The sequence below is a fragment of the Entelurus aequoreus genome, linkage group LG05 (assembly GCF_033978785.1).
Source record: "Entelurus aequoreus isolate RoL-2023_Sb linkage group LG05, RoL_Eaeq_v1.1, whole genome shotgun sequence".
NCBI lineage: Eukaryota > Metazoa > Chordata > Actinopteri > Syngnathiformes > Syngnathidae > Entelurus > Entelurus aequoreus.
The window spans coordinates 16,877,772-16,901,915 of NC_084735.1; the positions used below are offsets into that span (position 1 = coordinate 16,877,772).

A 24,144-nucleotide genomic window follows, 5' to 3' on the forward strand; every position below is an offset into this window, starting at 1 on the left:
TAATGATAATACTTAATAGTAATGCAAGTATACCCATTCAAATACAATAAACTTGTATTTGTTGTATATTTTAACATTTTAATTGAAATATAAACTTTTAAATATTAAGTTAAATAAAACAAACACATAATAAAAATAACATATATTCTGTCTTTAAGCCAAATTCTGCACTTGAATAAAAATCACAACCAAAAGCAATACAATGGGTTCTGTCTCTGTTAAAAATGGGGAGGGGTACACAACCAAAACAATACCTCAGTATGTGGAATTAAATTATGGAATGGATTAAGCAAAGCTATCAAACAATGTACTAATATGATCCACTTCAAGAAACTCTTCAAACTTAAAGTGTTTACAAAGTACAAAGAAGAAGAACCATGATAAACATGCTGAAATTATTCATCCATCCATTCTTTCATTCTCAAAATAATTTCACTTATCTCATCATATGAAATATAACTTACTTCACCCATTATTATTTATTTATTTATTTTTATTGTGATTATTTATGGAGTATATTGTGAATAAATTGAGAACAGGAAGTGAACAAAAGTTTTAGCAACTGTTATGTAAAAGCAAAGGGGTAGGATTAAATAAACTCTGCTTCTTCCTACTCCTTTTCGAACATGTTGAAAAGAGAAACTGGAAATTGTGATGTATCATGTTGTATGCTTGCATGTTCGAAATAAACTCAAACTCAACTCAACAAAACAATGGATAAAATGGCTAAATGAAGTTATTATAACCAAAATTATCACTGTTACCATAATTATTGTGGTATTGTTTAATGTGCTCAAAAAGTAATTATACACATATGTATTTTAATAACTAAAATAAATAGACACATAATACACTTTCTTGGATCAGTTGTAATGTGTTTATACAATTTTTCAATGGGGAATGACGATTCTTAATGAGGACAGATGTTAATGTCTCTTGTTTACATGTCAGCATTTAAGCTAGCTAGCAAGCAAACACCAGTTGGGCTCCATCATGTTATTAACGTGTGGTTATCATCACGTTTTTTTTAAATACTTTAAATTTAATACAGTAATCCTAACTGTCGGGTGTTTTACAACGGTTATCATCATTACCGTTTATTTGTCGTACAAACGCCCGCAGCTGCTGAAACGGTTGCAAAAGAGTGAATGCTCTTGTAACCCGTAACAACGCATATACATGGCGATTATCAAACTTACAGACTTCAATTTCATTTATCGTCTGGTTAACTGACTTATCGAATATCAGCCCAGGACTACATGTTGCAATACGTTTTTTCATATAGGAGAAATGTTTTTGAAAATACAAACGCCATTAAAAAAAACGCCAACAGACACCATATGTGTCTGCGGTCTCCAAATGAGCCCTTACGTCATTCATCAGCTGAATGGAATTGCTGGATAGCTGATATGTCTAATATTTTTATTTCTGACTGAAATATGTCGACACAGCGCCTCGCTCACGGAGGCACTGCTCGTCCAGCTACTAGCAAGAGTTAAGCTAGCTATTGAGCTGCTGTTGCTGTATCCCCATTAAGTTTTGAAAAGTTAATGCTATATTACATAAATAATTACATAAGTTGGTCAACTTTGAAAATCCATTAAAGGCCTACTGAAACCCACTACTACCGACCACACAGTCTGATAGTTTATATATCAATGATGAAATCTTAACATTGCAACACATGCCAATACGGCCGGGTTAACTTATAAAGTGCAATTTTAAATTTCCCGCTAAACTTCCGGTTGAAAATTCCTTTGGAGGATGACGTATACGCGTGATGTAGCCAGTTTAACAGAGGTATGGCTTCCCCATTGAAGCCAATACGAAATAGCTGTTTTCATCTCATTATTCCACAGTATTCTGGACATCTGTGTTGGTGAATCTGTTGCAATTTGTTCATTGCATTATGGAGAAAGAAGCTGAGCAAGCAAAGAAGAAAGTTTTCGGTGCGAAGCGGAGTATTTTACGAGGGAAGTCAGCAACACAACACAGTCGGTGTTTCATTGTTTACATTCCCGAAAGATGCAGTCAAGATCGAAGAACTCGGACAACAGAGACTCTTACCAGGAGGACTTTAATTTGGATACACAGACGCAGACGCGATACCGTGAGTACGCTTCCAAACATTTGATCGCTTGCTATAACTAGCTCGAGCTAGTAGCTAGGAGCTAGGAGCTAGCATAACAAACACCTAGGTGTTTGTTATGCGGGATTAATTTGTGGCATATTAAATATAAGCCTGGTTGTGTTGTGGCTAATAGAGTATATATATGTCTTGTGTTTATTTACTGTTGTAGTCATTCCCAGCTGAATATCAGGTCCCACCCGCGCGCTTCCAAACATTTGATCGCTTGCCCGTACGTGCGTGTCACGTACGTAACTTTGGTTAAATATATAAGCTTTATGAACCTTGGGTTAGGTGAACGGTTCTTTGGGCTGAGTGAGTGTGTGTGTTGTGCAGGTGTTTGAATTGTATTGGCGAGTTATATGGACGGGATCCCGTCCATATAACCCGCTCGAGCTATAACTAGCTCGAGCTAGTAGCTAGGAGCTAGGAGTTAGCATAACAAACACCTAGGTGTTTTTATGCGGGATTAATTTGTGGCATATTAAATATAAGCCTGGTTGTGTTGTGGCTAATAGAGTATATATATGTCTTGTGTTTATTTACTGTTGTAGTCATTCCCAGCTGAATATCAGGTCACCCCCGGCTCTCACAGCATCTTCCCTATCTGAATAGCTTCCACTACCCACTAGTCCTTCACTTGCACTTTACTCATCCACAAATCTTTCATCCTCGCTCAAATTAATGGGGAAATCGTCGCTTTCTCTGTCCGAATCTCTCTCACTTCTGACGGCCATCATTGTAAACAATAGGGAACTTTGCGGATATGTTCACCCGACTACGTCACGCTACTTCCGGTAGGGGCAAGCCTTTTTTTTATCAGATACCAAAAGTTGCGATCTTTATCGTCGTTGTTCTATACTAAATCCTTTCAGCAAAAATATGGCAATATCGCGAAATGATCAAGTATGACACATAGAATAGATCTGCTATCCCCGTTTAAATAAAAAAAATTCATTTCAGTAGGCCTTTAAACTAAAACTAAGGATCACCTAAATCAGTGGGTACTTACTGGCTCTCAACTCCAACCGGAAGACATTGCTCGAAAGACTAAGCAAGATGATTGTTGGTTCTCAGCATTTTTTACCTGAGGACTAGGCTGAATTCCCCAGCTCAACTCAGAGCACAATTCTCGTGCTGAAAGATACAACTATCCCATTAGTCAGCATCCCAGTGAGAAACATTGTATATGACTGTTATTTTGTCAGGGGCAGGATTGGTCATATATACTAATACTGATACTTAAATTTTTCAAGATCAATGAATAATTCCACTTTTGATCACAATTATAATCAGACAATAACAGATAATGGCTGTGTGGAGGGACGTTAGCCCCTAGCAAGAATGATACATTGTGTTGGCGACACGTCCGTTTGGTTGTCAGTTTCAAATTGCCGAGATACAGCTAGAATGTCATCAACATGCATTATCACAATAAAACGATAATGTTAAAAGCTCTATCGTTATCCAAATGTATATCATTTGTATAAGATATTGTTTATAACGCGCAACCCTAGTGGGTGCTACTGTACATCAGAAGGAATATAAATTCTTCACCAGGCGTTTTTGTGAATAAAATCGAATCATACTTTTTTTTGTGATATCGTAAATTAATGGTTGAGATGCATAAATCTGAAGTTTGAATTTCTAAATATGGGAAATGGTTCACTGTAATAAATTGATTAAAAAAACGTATTTCTAGAACGATGCTTTCGAGAGCAGCAGGAGCATTCGGTTTTTCTCCTACTGCCTCACATCAGCTCTATTTTGACTTGTTTGGAAGTTGCTCCAAGCCCTAAATCCCCAACGGCGCACATGTCAATGTCGCTACTCCTGGCTCAGCCTTGCATTATGTCTGATGGGCATACCAAATGCTGAGTTGCAACCACATGACCCCCGAAAAGCTCCATTATGGTACGACGTCCGCATTACGCACAGACTTCTGACAGCATCTTGATCTAGTTATGCTCTTGGGTCCGTGCAACTCTTAGCCAAAATGCTAAGGGACACTGTCGATTGCATGTTTCTAATCATTCAGAAACATGCTGTCAAATAGGCCTCAGCCGATAATCAAGAAGTCAGTTAAGCGAACAATAAATGAAAATGAACTTGACTATTTTACCGGCATCGATAATTTGTTATGTCTTTGTGTTTTTCTTTGTCTTATACGTTCAAACAGGGTGCACAAGGTTTCACCATTGCTCTCAGCACCTGAGCGCCTTCGTTTAATAGCAGAATTAAATGAACACAGTGAACCCTCTTGGCAGTCATCCACAATCTTTGTCATTGTGACCTTCTATATATATTTTTTAACATTACAAGAGCCCTCTAGACATGAAAAGACACCAATATAGTCACCTTTACACCCCTTTAATCCAATATAATAATGCTGTATAGTGGCTACAATACTGAACAGCGAGCTCTGATTGGCTTGGTCTCATCTAATGGCCAATAGTACTGTAATGTAGGGATGGGTAATATGGCCTAAAATCTATATGGCGATATATATATTGTAGTCTCCTATGATGACGATATGTATCCTTATATATTATTTGACATATAAATGGTAATAGAACCAATTCAAAATGGTTTAAAAAAGGCTCCTAACATATTGCATTATTTCCGGTTGATTTAATTCCTCAAAACGATTATTAATACACTTGTTTTTTACTATTAATAACTGGTTACTTTTTGCTGTAATGCGCATCCATCTACACTTATACTAAAATGTAATAAAACTTATTCTTCTGTTTTTTCAATATTTTTACATTAGTTTTGGGTGATATTACACATTTGGGTATCGATCCAATAGCAAGTAGTTACAGGGGCAGTATTGGTCATACCATTGTTTGTACTTAACATTTTCGGAATCAATAAATAAATACATTTTTAATCACAACTGTAATCTGAAAAAAACAGGATGGTCGTGTAACAATATCAATTAATATTTAGATTATTTCCTTATTCCCTTTTATTTCATACAAAATGTATAATAAAGTCAATAGTGCAATTGGATCTTATTTACTAAATTTGTGAACATTAACAAAAACGATTAGAAACTATTTTGTGATAATAACAAACATCGATCTAATCATTATAATATCGACCATATACTTGGCATCGTTACTGTCAATATTTGTTTCGATCTGCTTAACCCTTTTTTTCATATGTAGCTTGTTTAGCTATTTCTTGTCCTCTAGTCCTTCAATGATATTAGTACTTGTAAGGAACAGTTTATTTTCCACCATGGAAGCGAGGATAAGTGAGTTAGAAACTGCACTGTGGAGGGACATTAGCCGGATGCTACTTTATTTTGAAGACACCATTGTGCGCTTGTCGTTGTCAAATTTGCAGGACAAAGCTAGAATCTGTCATCAACGTGCGTTGACATGATATAGTGAAAGTATTAAAAGCTTTATCATCAGCCATATTTATATTGTTTGTATCGTACATCATCGATATCATGTCGTGTTGATATTTTTAGTCAATTTAGAAATTTGTATGGTTAATTTAGGCCAATATTCATAGAATATGTTTAAAAATAACGACAACAAAAACTGACAAGGAGTGAAGTTGCAAACTTCAAAGCGCAACGTGGCGAGGGATGACTGTACATGTTACAGGAGCTGAAATACATGTCTTTAAAATTAAGAATTTAACATCACAAGTTTTTGTATTTTTTTATTTTGCATTAAAAATGTTATATACTTTTGTAGATACAAAGCAAGCATTCAATCTAATTTAAAAATGTACTTTTGCAGCCTTTGCGTCGTAGTTTAAAGTAGTTGCAAAAGTATTTTAGATATGACGGGATGTTGTTTTCTATGCCTTTTAGGATTCCCATAACAACAAGCAGATGCCATTTAAATACACTGAAACATTACTGACCACATGCAAGAGGTGTAGAAAGTTATGTTAACAATTAGACCAGACTGCTTCGACCAGTAACACCTAGAGGGGTTCAATGACCAAAATCGCCTACTAGCTTTTTGGAACCACATTTGGCCTACAATTGAATTACAGATATTGCATGTGGACACATAACATGTGAAAAATGGAAAGACATAATTATTTCTGAAATAATACAATTTTAGTACATGCGAACATAGCCAGAGAGAGCAGGTACATGAATAAAGTCGAACGGTGGCTGCAGTAGGCGAGCACAGTGACTGATGAGGTGTCACTAGGGGAAAGGTTGATCGATTAAAGTTGCTGAATTTAAGTAATTGCCTGCTGCCACCTTAGATATCAAATTGTCTTGTCTTCCAACACAGACCAACTCGCGCATATTTATCAATGAATCCACTCAGACATGGACGTGCACACACACACACACACACACACACACACACACACACACACACACACACACACACACACACACACACACACACACACACACACACACACACACACACACACACACACACACACACACACACACACACACACACACACACACACACACACACACACACACACACACACACACACACACACACAAACCTATTATGCACATGTGCAAACCTACCAACAGGACAAGTTATCTTGTAAAATGGCAAAGCTTGACAGATGGATCTGCTTGTCTGCCTGGATAGTTGGGACTTTTATTAGCTTAGGGCTCTATCTAGTGGATAACTGCAAAATTACACACAAACATCAGGTAGACCTTTACTAATCCAATGTGATCCAACACAGTCATATATCAGGCATTCTGCTTTTTTTTAGGAAATGTATGCTCTGTTTTGACTGGCACTGTAAAAGAGTTGTTCATTTAAGAATGTTTTTATTATTGCCGTGAAGGTATTATGGTGTATCTCATAACAGCAAAATGTGCTTCTAACATTGTGGTTCCCTTATTCAGCAATGTAAGTGGTAACATACAGTACATACGGAAAGTACTCACAGCGCTTCAATTTTTCCACATTTTGTTATGTTACAGCCTAATTCCAAAATGGAATAAATACATTTTTGTTGTCACAATTCTACAGAAAATAACCCACAATGACAATGTGAAGTTTTTTTTAATTAAAAATTTTGCAAATTGATTAACATTTTTTAAATCGCATGTACTTACAGCCTTTCTTTTTGAAACCAGGCACCACTTATCACCAGGCCAATACCATCCCTACAGTGAAGCATTATGCTGTGGGGATGTTTTTCAGCGGCATGAACTTGGAGACTAGTCAGAATAGAGAGAAAGATGAATGCAGCAACGTACCGAGACATCCAAGATGAAAACCAATGCTTCTAATCCAACCTGATGGTGTTTGAGAGGTCCTGCAAAGAGGAATGGGCAAAACTACCCAAATATAGGTCTGCCAAGTTTGTGGCGTTGTATTCAAAAAGACTTGAGGCTGTAATTGCTGCCAAAGGTGAATCAACAAAGTATTGAGCAAAGGCTGCGAATACTTACATACATGGGATTTCTGAGTTTTTTATTTTCAATAAATTTGCAAATAAAAAAAAAAAAAAAAGTGTTTTCACATTGTCATTATGAGGTATTGTGTGTGGAGATTTGAGGACAAAAATTGATTTATTGCATTATGGAATAAGTGAAGTGCTGTAAATACTTTCCGGATGCACTGTATTAACTGAATAGTGCTCTGATTAATACTGTCGCGATAACAGGTCGACCTAATCGACCATACAAATTAGTAGAAAGTAATTATTTTCAGTTGACGTGTTGTTTTACTGTTGGCAGTCTGTTTGTTTTTGGTCTCTAGGTTAGTAATCCTTGCATCCATTATGTAAAATAAACTACATTTCAAATATCTGGAGGACGAAGAATACAATAGCTAAACAAGAGACAAGCAGGAGACAATACTAACCGCAAAGTTATCTTGAATGCAAAGTAGCAAAACAACATAATACATTTTTGGTATACTGTTCACTACGTTACAGTGGAGAGTAATCAGCTATGAAAACAAAATTAGCAAATACTGCACATTCATAAGAGTCGAGAAAACTCAACAGCAAAACAAAGTTTGCAACCTTAATTGGCTGGCGAGATGGCGCTAACTTTCAAGACGCCGCACAGATCCGCCTGTCGATCTTACGATCCACTCTTCCCTCACTCGTGAATAAGACTCAGAGGTACACGGCCGTTCAAAAGTTTGGGGTCACATTGAAATGTCCTTATTTTTTAAGGAAAAGCACTGTACTTTTCAATGAAGATAACTTTAAACTAGTCTTAACTTTAAAGAAATACACTCTATACATTGCTAATGTGGTAAATGACTATTCTAGCTGCAAATGTCTGGTTTTTGGTGCAATATCTACATAGGTGTATAGAGGCCCATTTCCAGCAACTATCATTCCCGTGTTCTAATGGTACAATGTGTTTGCTCATTGGCTCAGAAGGCTAATTGATGATTAGAAAACCCTTGTGCAATCATGTTCACACATCTGAAAACAGTTTAGCTCGTTACAGAAGCTACAAAACTGACCTTCTTTTGAGCAGATTGAGTTTCTGGAGCATCACATTTGTGGGGTCAATTAAACGCTCAAAATGGCCAGAAAAAGAGAACTTTCATCTGAAACTCGACAGTCTATTCTTGTTCTTAGAAATGAAGGCTATTCCACAAAATTGTTTGGGTGACCCCAAACTTTTGAACGGTAGTGTACTTGAACTCCTCCACTTGGGGCAGGGTCTCCTCTCCAACCCGGAGATGGCACTGTACCCTTTTTCGGGCGAGAACCATGGACTCGGACTTGGAGGTGCTGATTCTCATCCCAGTCGCTTCACACTCGGCTGCGAACCGATCCAGTGAGAGCTGAAGATCCTGGCAAGATGAAGCCATCAGGACCACATCATCTGCAAAAAGCAGAGACCTAATCCTGTAGCCACCAAACCGGATCCCCTCAACGCCCTGACTGCGCCTAGAAATTCTGTCCATAAAAGTTATGAACAGAATCGGTGACAAAGGGCAGCCTTGGCGGAGTCCAACCCTTACTGGAAACGGGTCCGACTTACTGCCGGCAATGCGGACCAAGCTCTGACACTGATCGTACAGGGAGCGGACCGCCACAATCAGACAGTCCGATACCCCATACTCTCTGAGCACTCCCCACAGAACTTCCCGAGGGACACGGTCGAATGCCTTCTCCAAGTCCACAAAGCACTTGTAGACTGGTTGGGCAAACTCCCATGCACCCTCAAGGACCCTGCCGAGAGTATAGAGCTGGTCCACAGTTCCACGACCAGGACGAAAACCGCACTGTTTCTCCTGAATCCGAGGTTCGACTATCCGGCGTAGCCTCCTCTCCAGTACACCTGAATAGACCTTACCGGGAAGGCTGAGGAGTTGGAACGATAGTTGGAACACACCCTCCGGCTCCCCTTCTTAAAGAGAGGAACCACCACCCCGGTCTGCCAATCCAGATTACCGCCCCCGATGTCCACGCGATGCTGCAGAGTCTTGTCAACCAAGACAGCCCCACAGCATCCAGAGCCTTAAGGAACTCCGGGCGGATCTCAACCACCCCCGGGGCCTTGCCACCAAGGAGCTTTTTAACTACCTCAGCAACCTCAGCCCCAGAAATAGGAGAGCCAACCACAGATTCCCCAGGAACTGCTTCGTCATAGGAAGACGTGTTGGTGGGATTAAGGAGGTCTTCGAAGTATTCCCTCCACCGATCCACAATATCCACAGTCGAGGTCAGCAGAACACCATCCTCACCATACACGGTGTTGACAGTGCACTGCTTCCCCTTCCTGAGGCGGCGGATGGTGGTCCAGAATCGCTTCGAAGCTGGCAAGCAATTTCTATTCAATTTAATTAGTATTATAGAAAAATATCAGATTTAAAAATACATATATTATTCAATCAATCAATCAAAGCTTACTTATATAGCCCTGAATAACAAGTGTCTCAAAGGGCTGCACAAGCCACAACATCCTCAGCTCAGATCCCACATAAGGGCAAGTAAAAACTCAACCCCATAATAATAACGAGAAACCCTGGAAGGGACCGCAGATGTTAGGATCCCCCCTTGGGTGACCGGTGCAATGGATGCCGAGTAGATACAGTTAATAATGTGGGAGTGCAGTCCATAGTGAGGTCAGCACGGGATCATCTTGCATGTAGACATATTGGGGAGCAGAGACGTCACCGACTGATGCATAAGGAGTGGTCACCCCGGGTCCAGAATTCATAATGTGAGATTCCAGTCCATAGTGGGACTGGATCCTCTTGCATGGAGACAAGTCGGAGCACCGAGACGTCACCAACTGATGCATAGAGCAGTAGTCCAGCCCCGGTCCCAACATTGAACAGCTAGCGCATCCTCTGTGGAAACTGATTAATGGCCACATGATAACCTGTCCACGCAGGAGAGGGGGGCAGAGCAGAAAAGAGAGACAGCAGATTAACTGTTCTAAAAAGGGGTCTATTTAAAGGCTAAAGTATAAAAATTAGTTTTAAGATGGGACTTAAATGCTTCCACTAACTGTTACCAGTAGGGCATTCTAGAGTAATGGCACCCAAATAGAAAACGCTCTATAGCCCGCAGACTTTTTTTGGGCTCTGGGAATTACTAACCAGCCGGAGTTCTTTGAACGCAGATTTCTGGCCGTGACATATGGTACAAGATAGGATAGGATGGAGCGAGACCGTTTAGTATTTTTTACGTAAGTAGTAAAACCTTAAAGTCACATCTTGAGTGCACAAGAAGCCAGTGCAGGTGAACCATTACAGATGTATTATGATCAAACTTTCTTGTTCTTGTCAAAAGTGTAGCAGCCGCATTTTGTACTAACTGTAATATTTTAATGCTAGACATAGGGAGACCAGAAAATAATACGTTACAGTAATCGAGACGAGACGTAACGAACGCATGATTAATGATCTCAGCATCGCTAATGGACAAAATGGGACGCATTTTAGCGATTTTACACAGATGAAAGAAGGCAGTTTTAGTAGCACTCTGAATGCGTGACTCAAACGAGAAAGTTGGGTCAAAGATAATACCCAGATTCTTTACCGAGTCGCTTTGTGTAATTGTTTGGTTGTCTTAAGGTGGTATTATTATATAGGTGCCGGTGTCTAGCAGGACCGATAATCAACATTTCCGTTCCCTTCGCATTAACATGCCAAAAGTTAGTGGACATTCATTGTTTAATTTCATTTAGACACACCTCCAGGTGACTACAATCTGGTGTGTTGTTCAGCTTTAGGGGCATGTAGAGTTGGGTGTCATCAGCATTGAGTATAAGGTCTCCCTCCTCACCCATCAGTGCATTCACGAATGTGTCCCCCTTACCTCCAGGAGCTCCTCACCCCCCAGACCATTTCACGCACCCTCTGTTCAACATCCACACACACCCTCGTAACACAAAGGACTAAGCACTGCACCAAGGGCAATAGGGTTTTCTCTGCTGCTGCCCCAAGACTGTGGAACGCCCTCCCCGAGCATGCACCTGCAGGCCCCACAGAATACAGTTGCTTAAAAAGAGCTGTAAGACTCATCTTTTTAGAAAAGCCTTCTAAATTTTTATTTTTTTATTTAGATGTTTTATGTGTTTTTAACTACTCTTGTATCCTTTTAAACTCTGTAGCACTTTGAGATTGACAAATGTAAAGTGCTTTACAAATTAAATGTATTATTATTATTATTATTATTATTAAGGAAGTCAACATTTCTAATATAGCTCTTGTAATGGGTTTTTCTGTAATTGACTGTTGAAATGTGGGGGCAAATCAGTAAAAATTAATAAGTGTTTCCTAACCATAATTTCACAAAATAAGCCTGAAACTTACTGTATTTTTTACGTACAACTGAAATTGAGATTTGAATGGGTTGCACTTGATGCTGATGCAGCCTATTTGTAACTCTTGCTGAAAGCCACAGTAGAAGTTACACGGTATTTCAGTATTATTTTCAAAGAGTTAGAATTTGTATGTAATTCAATGTTATATAGTGGGTAATGTCTTTTTTGGTATATTTTTTTCTACAAACACTGATAATTGTGATGTTTTTACAACAGCTATGAAAAAACATAAATTTTCAGCTTACCTGACAAAGAGGCTCCACTAACAGACTCCGCCGTTACAAAGTGGCTAAAGTTACTGCTGTCATTAGTATAGCAGCTGTCCACTGAGCTGATGAGGCTGGTACGGGCGCTCGCAAAGTTTCCGTCTGTGACCGTGCTCCAGGTGTTCCACAGGGAGCTGTCCCATTCGCTGTAACAGGAGGAAGGTGAGCTCTGAAGGCGGGCACAGTGCAACCCAAAGGGGGGGACTTTATAGGAAGTGTAACAGTCCATCTGGGGAACTATCTCAGAGTTGTAGCTTCGGCTGGTGGCAAGAGGCTGGAGGTCACTGTTGAGATAAAACAATGATGTGGTCAGTTACTACATTACATGAAATACTAACAAATATAGAATTCATAGTTGCAGTAATGAGTTCTACATTCTTGTCACACATAGGGGTGTCCCCCATTTTTACTTTCATTACGATACCGATATTGGGCCCTTTAGTATTAGCCGATAATGATATCGATCCTCCATGATATTAGCACAAATCATACATACATTTGCAATTTGTAGTACCGGTAATATATTCTGCCTTATAATCTTTGTACTGTATGTGTAAGTAACATCCAACTTTAATTATTTGATACTCATTTGTATTGACAAATGTGCTATTTAAGACTGCAACATTGTTCAATTAGGCAATTAAGAATTATTTTCTGTTACGCCCCTGTAAGAAGAAGAAAACATATTGCGCTCCCCTCCCCCAACTCTCTGCTGTGACTATAAATAGTATGATTTGTACCTTAACCATAACATTGTATCTTTGTTTTAATGTAATGTAATTAAATGAAATTTAAATAACTCCGTCCATCCATCCATTTTGTACTGCTTGTCCCTTTCGGGGTTGCGGGGGGTGTTAGCGCCTATCCCAGCTGGACAAGTCACCTCTCATTGCAGGGCCTACACAGACAGACAACATTCACACACTAGGGCCAATTTAGTGTTGCCAATCAACCTATCTAATTAAGGACACTTATTTTGCGTGTCTAGCTTGTGTGATATTGTGTGCTTAGCTGTTGTGTAGCTGCTAGCTCCTAGTGCCCTATAGCTTACCATGTTTACCTTTTGTAAATGATGTGAAAATACAAGACCCATCTTGTGTGCTTATTGGAGGACATTTAAATGTTAACTGGCTGTTCAGCTTTGCACAAGTAAACACGCTGCAGGACTGCTTTTATCGGAGCGCTTACAACGGCGATATTAAATGAAAGCCGATACAATCTGCTTGTTTTTTGCTGAGATCGAATCGATATCCGATATCAATATCCGATCAGGACACCCCTAGTGACACATTCATGTACAGATGTATGAATGTTGGAGAATCCAGCGTCACGCTTTGTTCACCAAACAGCTGTCCTTAAGTGACAGAAGCTAAAAAGCAGTAACTGTTAGGTCTTTAGATCCACAAAGGCAAAAAATAATATTCCCATTCCCCTCTAACTCCAGCTAAAGCAGGGTACGCACATTAAGATTTTCTAAATCTGAAGAGTTTTATTATCGGTAAAAGACACACGTGAAGATAAAAAGGCATTGAACATTTTTGAATGTTATGTGTCTGGTGTGCTCCAATAATGTCAGCACAGCACATCACACACAATGACTTTGATCAGAATCTAGTCCTCCATGCTTGAAATCTTGCATGATCAAATGTGAGCTAACAAAACAAAGAAAAAGAAACATAGCAACAAAGTGGATAACACAACCTGCAACATTGAAGAGGACTAATGATGTAATGATATAAAAAATGTATATCACAGTTATTGTGACCAAAATTACCACATTATTATTGCGGCATTGTTGAATGTCCACGTAACATATTTATACACACTGATATCTTTTAACCAAAGTTTTATTTCGAAAAATTACACACAACATACTTTCTTGACGGATGAAACGTTAGATATTGTCCTAGATTCTTAAAAGTCGTATGTTTATTTGAGTGTTAAATTTGTATTTTTCCATCCATTCATTTTCTACCGCTTGTCCCGTTCGGAGTCGCGGGGTAATTTTTTTTCCATTTTAATTTGTAAAAGTTTTAGAATTTTTTTTTCATTGATAAAGGCAGATTTGTTTTTACACTTTGCTTCACGTACAGTTTACAGTTTAAACCTTATTATGACTATTTTACTTTCTCTAGTCAGGTTTGGGGCAGCACGGTCGGACAGGGGTTAGTGCTTTTGCCTCACAACTAGAAGGTCCTGAGTTTGATCCCTGGGCTCAGGGTCTTTCTATTGTGTGAATTTGAATGTTGTCTGTTTATCTGTGTGGGCCCTGCCATGAGGTGGCGATTTGTCCATGGTGTACCCCGCCTTCCGCCCGAATGCAGAAAATAGGCTCCAGCCCCCCGTGACCCCAAGACGTACAAGCGGTAGAAAATGGATGGATGGACAGTCAGCTTTGATGGTCTTCATGGCGCTCCGCCAGTACTCACCAAACCATTAAATCTCTACCGTGTTTAATTGACTGATTCAGCCTTTTCTTGTGGTGCAAATGAGATTGGTGTTTTGTGCTCATTGAAAGACTGTATTCCTGTGATATGTTTCTTTAATTAACTTTGTCAGGGTCATTGTAGCGGTTACATTTACATCCATGTGGCGTTACTGACAACTAATGACCAGTCAGAGTGTGGTACTACATATCAATCACTCTTTGTAAAAGAACAATGCCTGATAGTTGTGTAAAATTCTAACGAATCAGATTGGACAATGAAAAATACTTAGTTAGGGCTTACACAGAGAGTGGCTTACACAGAGAGTGGCTGTGCCAGCAACCTGAGGGTTCCTGGTTCAATCCCCACCTTCTACCAACCTCGCCACGTCCGTTTTGTCCTTGAGCAAGACACTTCACCCAAGCTTCTGATGGTTCGTGGTTAGGGCCTTGCATGGCAGCTCCCGCCATCAGTGTGTGAATGTGTGTGTGAATGTGGAAATAGTGTCAAAGCGCTTTGAGTACCTTGAAGGTAGAAAAGCGCTATACAAGTATAGCCAATTTACCATTTAACTAAGCCCTAACATATACACAACCCTGAAAAGTTGAAAATATACTCTTGGGCCCCTTCTAGTAGATCAACAATTTAAACGGACAAAAAGTATAACAAGCTTATGCATAAATACACTCGGCATAACACCTTACAACCATGCCCTCTCTATTCAAGAGTGGACTTAAAACAAATAAATATGATAAAGCTTATAGTCATGGCTGACTTAAGCATCGTGTCATCGTGTAGTTATGTTTCCTGCCAGAGAATCTACCTTTTCCCTTCCCTCTCTTTTATGTTGACCTGTTTACATTCATATGTTGACTATTTATGTTACAAACTTATCTACCTGTTCACATTCATATGCTGTTTATGTAAGTAACAACCCGATCTCTCTCTCCCCCTGTCGTAAGTACTAGCTGCAGACGCTGATGCTTCAACCCCTTTCATTATTTTAGTAGTCGGGGAAACCTTACTGCAACAAAATTCTAAATCTAAATTTGTATTAATGTAATATCATTTAAATTAATATTGATATTATACAAATAATTTATAATAATACATGACAATAATCATTTGGAATAAATAGGCAATCAAATTGTATCTTTACGTACCTAGATTCTTCTGGTTCATGTTGGAGCTCCAGATACTGAGTGGCTTCCGGTGCTGTCAGTGTGCCGTCCTTTTTTTCCTCCAGAGATGCAATGTGGGAAGCAGTAGACAGGTGGCTGTAGGAGAGACAGCTGTTGTTGGAGGCAGTGGCCCCTTGCTGTGCATGGTAGCTTGAGGTACCACACACTGACTGGAGAGAGCCCAAGTCCTCTGTCATCTTTGTTGAGCGACTGGATCTGAAAAGAATGCAGAAAAAATCATCAGTATATGTATATATTATATTTTTTAGACAGTCAGGTTACACTGGACCTTATTGTGCTTTTCTTCTTGTGCCACTACTTTGCTGCCATGATTGTATTATCTGGGTAGTAGAAGACCCATTAATGACCTATCTTCAGTGTTTTAAGGGGGCACAGACACCAATCTCATTTACTGAGTTGTTCGGGTGTTGTCTAACGAAACCGAAAGTTAACTTAAGCATCTCCCTTCGTCTCGTTCCTGGTACCTTTTACCACCATCCGACTATTTAGGATATTATGAGTGTTTGTTTGCAAAGATAAAAATAGAGCGTGTACTCATTGTGCTTTGACCTTGGATAGAACAATGAACTCCCTATGCATTCCACTCTGCTTTAGTGTGGACAAAAATCCCCTATAACAGTATTATCTCAGCATGAACATGAAGTTGTAACTACCCCGTGAATACACCAAACTCACAATTAAAAACAAACACACACTCAACATACCAACTGAGCTAATATGTTTGATTGAATGTGGAAATACTAAAGCGGTACTACTACCATAAGGGTTATCATGGCTGATTTCTATGCAGGTAGCCTGGGTTCAGTCAATATTTGTATAAAGGTTGTCTGTCTCTAAAGGGACTTGTCCAGGGTGTATTCTACTCTGATCGGGATACCTGGTAGAAAATAGATGGATGGGTTGTTCTTTGTGCATTTTACCCTTCATCAGACGTCACACTGTGAGTGTCTGGAGCTTCCTCCAAGTGTAATAGCCCTGGTGGTGGCCACATGTCCAATAGGTGTAGGGATGTAGAGTAATGCAGCAGCCGAGGACAGCCAGAACCTTGAGTATACCCTTGATATACATACAGATATAAAACTTGGCATCACGTGAATTTATTTAAAGTTCTTGGATACAGTTTTTCAGAACACATAATTATAATTGCTGGATTAAGAGATATTAAGGGAGCTTACCTGATGGGATGTGACTGAATCTCTGTTTGCTGACACGAGGTGGACCAGCCTGGTACCCGGTTGCTACGATTGGGACACTGCTCACTGCGTGCAACTCTGCAAATTAAAATTTGGTTTATATATTTGAGGAACATTCTTTCATTAGATATTAAATATATATTTTTCTCTACAATGTGAACTTAACTGGTGCAAATAATTTTAGAGGTGTCCTGTCTTGTATTAAGGCATAGAGTCTGCTATTGCCACAATGCCTAATTCATGTCTATTAAAGAGATGGCAATATTGGTATGTATTCATAGTCAAATTTTTGCCTGTATTTTGCAGTTTTTTATGTTTGGGGTGGTTTGGCTCAGATGGTGGAGCGGCATTGCCAGCAACATGAGGGTTCTTGGTTTGTATCCAGCTTCTGCAGTCCTAGTCACGGCCGTTGTGTCTTTGAGTAACACAGTTCACCTACTTTGCTCCTGATGTGTAATGGTTAGCGCCTTGAATGCCAGCTTCTGCAATCAGTGTGTTAATGTGTGTGGGAATGGTTGAATGTAATATATAATGTAAAGCGTTTTAGGTATCATTTCAGGAATAGTAAAGCACTACATAAGTACAGACCATTTCCATTTCCATTTCAAAACCATTAAAGCTATTTACACAAAATCAAAGCAGTTTTGTGCTTTACATGTTGTTCCCTTGCTGTAATGAACCGTGACCTTAAATCTGCAACCGTGGCATTTCCCCATTGTGGTATGAAAAAAAGTATATTCTATCCTATCATTGATGTATAGAGGTAGGAGTCAACATACAAATACTTCGGTCTACAACTGGACAATAAGAACATTTGCACAGTGTAAACAAGAAGGACTTTTTGAGGAGACTTGCCTCCTTTAATGTTTGTTCTGTCATGATCTCACACAACAGTTAATTTCACTGTCTTGTATCATTTCCTGTCCGTCGCTCTTATTTTTATTTCCCGCTCCTGTTTGCCTCCATTTACGACCACTCCTCTGGTCAGAGCGCTGGCTCCCTCACCTGTCCCTGATTGCTAATCAGGACACACTTGTTGGTTGCCAGTCAGAATGCATTTTATGCAAACTCTGTCCTTTTTTCCTGCACTTGCAAACCTGTCTCTGCATTTTGGGGTCACAACATTTGCCACCATGTACGACCGTACCATGCTCCAGGCTCTGTGCATATATTTTCTATATGCAGCAGTCTGTTGGGGCAGACACACATAGGCTTGACCCTCTTATCCGGAGAGTAGGCTCTGTGGTAGGTATGAGCTGGAGTTTGTGGAGGCAGTGGTACAACAGAGGACACTATCTCAATTAGGCTCAATCCCCAATAACTCCAGCCACATTGTCCTCTCTCACCAGAGAGCTGTCCCAGATTCCCCTTGTTGCACTGTTCAACTGAGAGGTTCCCCTGCTGGCCCCACTATGGACTGGACTCTCACATTATTAACTGTATCCACTCGGCATCCATTGCACCGGTCACCAAGGTTTCTCGTTGTTCCCAGTGGGTTGAGTTTTTTTCTTGCCCTGATGTGAGATCTGAGCCAAGGATGTCGTTGTGGCTCGTGCAGCCCTTTGGGACATTTGTGATTAAGGGCTATATAAGTAAACTTTGATTGATTGATTGAGAGGCTTGAACATTTCTTTGGTATCATGTGCCATGAGGCTTAATAATGCTGCTATTTCTGGAAGGGGAAATGGATGTTATTGCCCTACTGTATATGCACTTTATATTGTATTTAAAAAAAACTTGTAGTTTACCGTTAGTAATATATTTTATTTTATTTTTAGTAGTGCCAATGTATTAATAATCTTTCTTGTGTATTTTCTAATACTGTTTTAGTGAGTTAATGCTGTTTTTAATTCAAAATAAATAAAAGTTTGTGTAGACGTTATCTCTGCATGAGAACAACAGACCACCTCACAATTTTCTTCGGGATTCAGAAAGTACCACTTCACCTTTCCTTACATATTTCCTTGATGACAATTAATACCAGACATTACAAAAAACAAAGGAACATGACTGTAGGTATAGTACCAACAAAGTGGTCATAATGTAATAAACAGATTCACCTTGCTTGATGTGGCTCTTTTCCCTGAGCACACCCATCTTGGGCTGAGGTCGAATGGACTGTTTCCATGGTAATGCATCCCGACAAGTGTGGGGCGAGGTCTTGGGGGCAGACTGAGTGAATATCTGAATGGTCTCAGCTCCTTGCTGTTGTGGCAGACCGTGAGGCATTTTAGGGCATTGTCTGGGACTGTTGAAGGTCTTTAGCCCGTTTCCCATCAGATCAACATAAAAGGTGCCATAGACACTGCAGCTGTCAGTCACAACTGGAAAATCTGGGTTCAAACAGCCTGGGTCCTTCTTGGTTGGCACTGGAAAACCTGATGAAATCAATGTATACAAAGAAAATGTGTTTTAACATCCTTGTTTGCTGATGTGTATTGCAAAATGGACCACAATCAAAAGGCAACAAATACTAGACTATACATTGAAACATTACAAACAACATGAATGATAAGATGCATCTTGGGAGTTTATTGCGTCTGCGTGTGTAAAACTAATACAACTACAAGAAAGTCAGAAATAATCCATTTTTAAAACGTAACCACTGTAAACACTCAACTGTCCCGTTTTGATTGAACTCATATCTTTCCCTTGTTTCCCCACGCTTCTTGACTTCTTAACTTTGATCTATGAAATATGGCCCAGACATCCGCTTCCATGTCCAACATCACACGCATGTGCAGTAGCGTCAAGGACGTTCAAACGCAGTACTCACTTGTGCTGCTAATCCCAGAGTGTTTGTGACCCTGAACCCACAAGTCTTGGTACTTCTGGTTAAACGCTGGTCTCCAACTCCCAGAAATCCAAGGAGAGTCTGGAACTGTTATCCTAAATCCCATAGTAGAAAATGTTTAATATGTTGAGGGTTTTTGTCTTTTCCTTACACATTTACAGTTCTTAAATATTTAGTCTATCAAAGGACATATTTTACCTGTGATTTATGAAGAGATCTTCAGTGGCTAATCTATGCAAACCTGAGAATGGGAAAAATCACAAAAGCATGCTAAATAAGTAACAAGGGGATAGTAACTGGTAACTGTTTAATATTTCCTAATGATGTTCCACACTTTTAGCCCGGTCACGTCCTGGTATGAGGTGACACATCTTGCTGTGGCGTTTTAGAAGACAGACAGCTGCAACCATTAAAATGAACCACAAGAGGGCACCGATGCTGCCAATCAATATCGGGTCCTGAAGCAGGGCCAAAAAGGTAGACTGATCCAGTCTGTGGCTGTCTGTCTCAGAGGTAAAACCAATCTGTGGGTCTTTGATACAAAAAAGCAAATTAACTCCATTAAAACGTTAATTTTGGAATAACACAGTAAAAAAGATACAAACAGTAATTCGATTTTCAAGTTTCAATTTGCTTACTTATGACGACTCCATGAGGGTCACTGAGGATTCCTACTCCAGCACCATTGACTGCGGCAATAGTAATCCAGTAGCGTTTCCCTGGTTGCAGGAAATAAACATCAAGACTATGCCGGCTGCTATTAACTGTCCAGTTTTGGTACAGTTGCTCATCCGACTCCACGCACCACACCTGAATACAATCATTTGCATTAGGTTTGAAGGACTGGGTGAGAGAGGGTTTCATGTAGTTGCAATCATGACGAATTGTCTTGAAATCTATTTGCGTAATTTGCATTTGCAGCATATGAGAACACAGAACTAAATAATTGATTTGTAAATAAACATTTCATAGAAACACGTCTTTGAATCATACTTTGCTCGGCACAGGCATCAATTTTCAAAAATGTTGTGTGTGGGTGGTCATAAATCTTAATAGGTTTAATAATAAAGTCTAATTTGTTCAACATTTATCACTGAGCTGATAAAAATAACTGTGCTGTCTAGATATTGTCGGATTGTATTACATTTCTGAGTCTCATTTGCATGTATTCATTAATTTTATTTTGTAGGTGTGTTGCTTTAGTCTGGAAGTAGTCTTTGTCATTAAGTTAAATGTACCAGTTTTGTTTTTGTTGAGCCCTAAAAAGTGTTTACACTCTAAGTAGTGTACTTATTACATACCAGCTGTTTGTCACATGCATTTAGTTAGTTAGCACTTAGTGCAATTGGCCGCATGAAATTGCTACTGCCAATTAATAGCATGTATATGGCCTATCCAATGTAAATTAGCATCAAGCAAGCTCATTTAGAACAGTGGAACCTTACTTTTGAGTGCTTTCTACCCGGCATGCTTGCTTTGTTGGCATGGAAAACGTCAACATTACCTAGAAGCAGTCTACTACGAATATGCCTGTTTACCCGCCAAGTGAAAGAGGCGGTCCTGGGTCTGCTACTGGATGTAACATCACGTACAACAAATATATCGAAATATAGAACTGTTTGATTTTAAGTGAATCGGTACCCGGCAGTACTGACGGAATTTGGTCGTTACCTATAAAAGTACTGAATTCAATACCCATCCCTAATCACAAGTGAGGCTCTGTCTTACATGCCACCCACTAACCGCAAGTCCCTGCCTTAAACCATGTACTCATTGTACTGTAGTCTGTACTATTATACAGTTATGCAATATACTTTACATATTTTGCTTTATTATAACATATGTATTAATCATTACTGACAGAAGGTGAATGAGATAGGTTTTCTCAAAAAATAGGCCCTATTTTCGTGGGAGAAAAATGCACAAATTGGTGGGTTTTCTCCACAAATAAAAATGACACATTTTACAGGTAAACTCAATTTCACCATCTTTAAACTTTTGTCTATTTGAATGTTTCCGTACTTTTTGCACACTTTGCTGTTCACAACATGTGACATTGTTTTTAATTTTCCCATAACTGCATGCAGTTTATTTTTCTGAAACTCTTCCAGTTTTTCTGTATCTTTGTTGCAACCTGCCGATGACACTTAGTGGCACTCAGGTCTCAGTGGCCTGCACTTCCCTCTGAGAACATCTTGTTTCAAACCTTACAATGGCGAGGTACTGTTTATGAATTTTGTCTTTGGCGTTGTCTTTGACTTATGATGTCAAAATGTTAACAGCATGATGAAGATGAGTCTGCATACCAACTAAATTGAACCAGAAAATGTATTAGCGCATTCACATTATTGTGAATTTTGTTATTCAGCTCATGTTAGATAACTAGTTGTGTAAGAAGTATTGAACAGTTGAATATGTGTGTTATGTGCCTTCTACCTTAGCCAACATGAATTTAATGATGGACTTAGAACTAACCCTACTTGAATAAATTGCCGGACTATACAGTTTTGATAAAGTTTTAGCGAAACAAGCTTTAAATTAGTTTACCTGGTAACCCTGTATGATCCCATTGAGAGATTCCAAAGGAGGAGGCTCCCAGTTTAGGTGGATGGAGTTATTGTGATTATGGCTGACAGTTATTGAAACAGCCAGTGGAGCAGCACTGGGCACTGCAGATGAAAGTCAATAGTTAAATAAAAATGTATTTTATTAATACTATGTAATAGCAGAAATATGTTCACCTGTCTCTGGGACTGTGAGGAGACGGGTGTTACTCTCCCGTCCATACAAGCTGCTGCCATATGGACGAACCTTAAACTCATACTTGTAGCCTCTTTTTAAGGGGCCAACCTGTGTTTGAAAGCTCGGCACTGTTGCTTTTTTTGCAACCCAGTTTGAGCTGGCTGGTAGCAGGGAACGATAGAGAACTTCAAAGCCATCAAGGTAATGAGGTTGAGTGAGGACGGACTGGAGCTAAAAACAAAACATACACCAAATGAACGAACATGTTCTCTAAAACTATCTGGAACAGTTGTTACATACCTTCCACTCTACTTGCGACATATTAGACCCTGGGTGCATGATGCTGACGTTTTCCAGAGTAGCACGCAGGGCAGACAATTCTTTGTGGAGGTCTTTCTGTTTTGTACTGGAAGCTGTACGGAACACACAGACCTATATCGTTACTGTATTTCATGACATATAAATTCATAAAACTGAGAAAAAAAACAAGATCGTCATTTTTGGTGAGCCTGATCTCTTCTCTAACCTTAACAGTGCTCTTGGTTTATTATGGTTCTACTCTCGCATTATGCAAAAAGTCTTGGTGTTATTATTGATAATTATTTTAAACTTGACAAATAAGCTCAATGATAAAAACTGCCTTCTTCCAGTTTAAACTACTTTATAAGGTCGAATCATAACCTTCCCATAAACTAGTTAGAAACAGTTGTGCATGCACAGATAACATCCCGCTTTGACTACTGTAATTTTCTCTATTTTGGCATTAATTAGTCCTCCACTCGCCGTTTGCAACTGGTCCAAAACGCCGCTCGAGACCTGCTCACAGGAAAGCAGAAAAAAGAGCACGCCGCTACCGCACTGGTTTCTCTACACTTGTTGCCTGTTGTTTTTAGAATTAAGTTTAAACTTTTATTGTTTGTTTTTAAATCTCTCCGTAGGCTGGCTCCACCATATTTATCTAACTTATTTATACTGCTCACCCTGGTCAGAACTCTAAGGTCATCTGCCCAAAGTCGAGACTAAAGACCAGAGGAGACAGAGCTCTGGCTGGAGTCCTAAACTTTGGAATGCTCTCTCAAAATGTTTAAATGTTCTTTAAAAACACACTTATTTGCACTGACGTTTAAAACAGGCAGAGCTGGAGATGTTATTGACATATTTATGTTTAAATTTATACTTTTTTATAATTTTGATGAATATTTCTTATTTTATATTATTTAGTGCTGATTTTAACAATGTATGTGTAGTGCTAATATAGTTTTTACCATTTAATTGATTGGTGTATTTAGTCGTGTTTTTTATATAGAATGTTCTGTACTTATTGTGATTTTTAGTAAAAAAAAATTGTATCTTTTACCTTTCTTTTTAATCTGCACATCACTTTGGGGCAGACGTGGCTGTTTTTAAATTATGCTATATAAGTACATTAACTTTGATCTTGAATACAATACAGTAGTAGCTTGGTTTTTGTACGCACCACTTTTTAGTATGATTTGGTTTTCACCAAAAGTTTGGGTTATCCTACAGCCTAACACGCATCATGAACTAGTCCTTGTATCTGCAAATCCTTCTGCGGAATTAAAAAGTTAAAGTTAAAGTACCAAAGATTGTCACGGCGAAA

The 24,144-nt window shown here is 39.2% G+C and overlaps 1 protein-coding gene across 1 annotated transcript in view; it reads right to left on the reverse strand.

Moving 5' to 3' along the window:
* LOC133650234 (roundabout homolog 1-like) overlaps window positions 1-24,144 on the reverse strand; it is a 63,463-nt gene that overhangs the window by 5,142 nt on the left and 34,177 nt on the right. The window contains exons 7-18 of the mRNA XM_062047243.1: window positions 22,824-22,936; window positions 22,523-22,754; window positions 22,329-22,450; window positions 20,420-20,591; window positions 20,116-20,313; window positions 19,980-20,022; window positions 19,764-19,876; window positions 19,048-19,365; window positions 16,970-17,065; window positions 16,715-16,850; window positions 15,756-15,989; window positions 12,146-12,450 (exon numbers count right to left, since the gene is read on the reverse strand). Of these exons, the coding sequence (XP_061903227.1) occupies window positions 12,146-12,450; window positions 15,756-15,989; window positions 16,715-16,850; window positions 16,970-17,065; window positions 19,048-19,365; window positions 19,764-19,876; window positions 19,980-20,022; window positions 20,116-20,313; window positions 20,420-20,591; window positions 22,329-22,450; window positions 22,523-22,754; window positions 22,824-22,936 (2,082 nt within the window). The remainder of the gene's footprint in view (window positions 1-12,145; window positions 12,451-15,755; window positions 15,990-16,714; window positions 16,851-16,969; window positions 17,066-19,047; window positions 19,366-19,763; window positions 19,877-19,979; window positions 20,023-20,115; window positions 20,314-20,419; window positions 20,592-22,328; window positions 22,451-22,522; window positions 22,755-22,823; window positions 22,937-24,144) is intronic.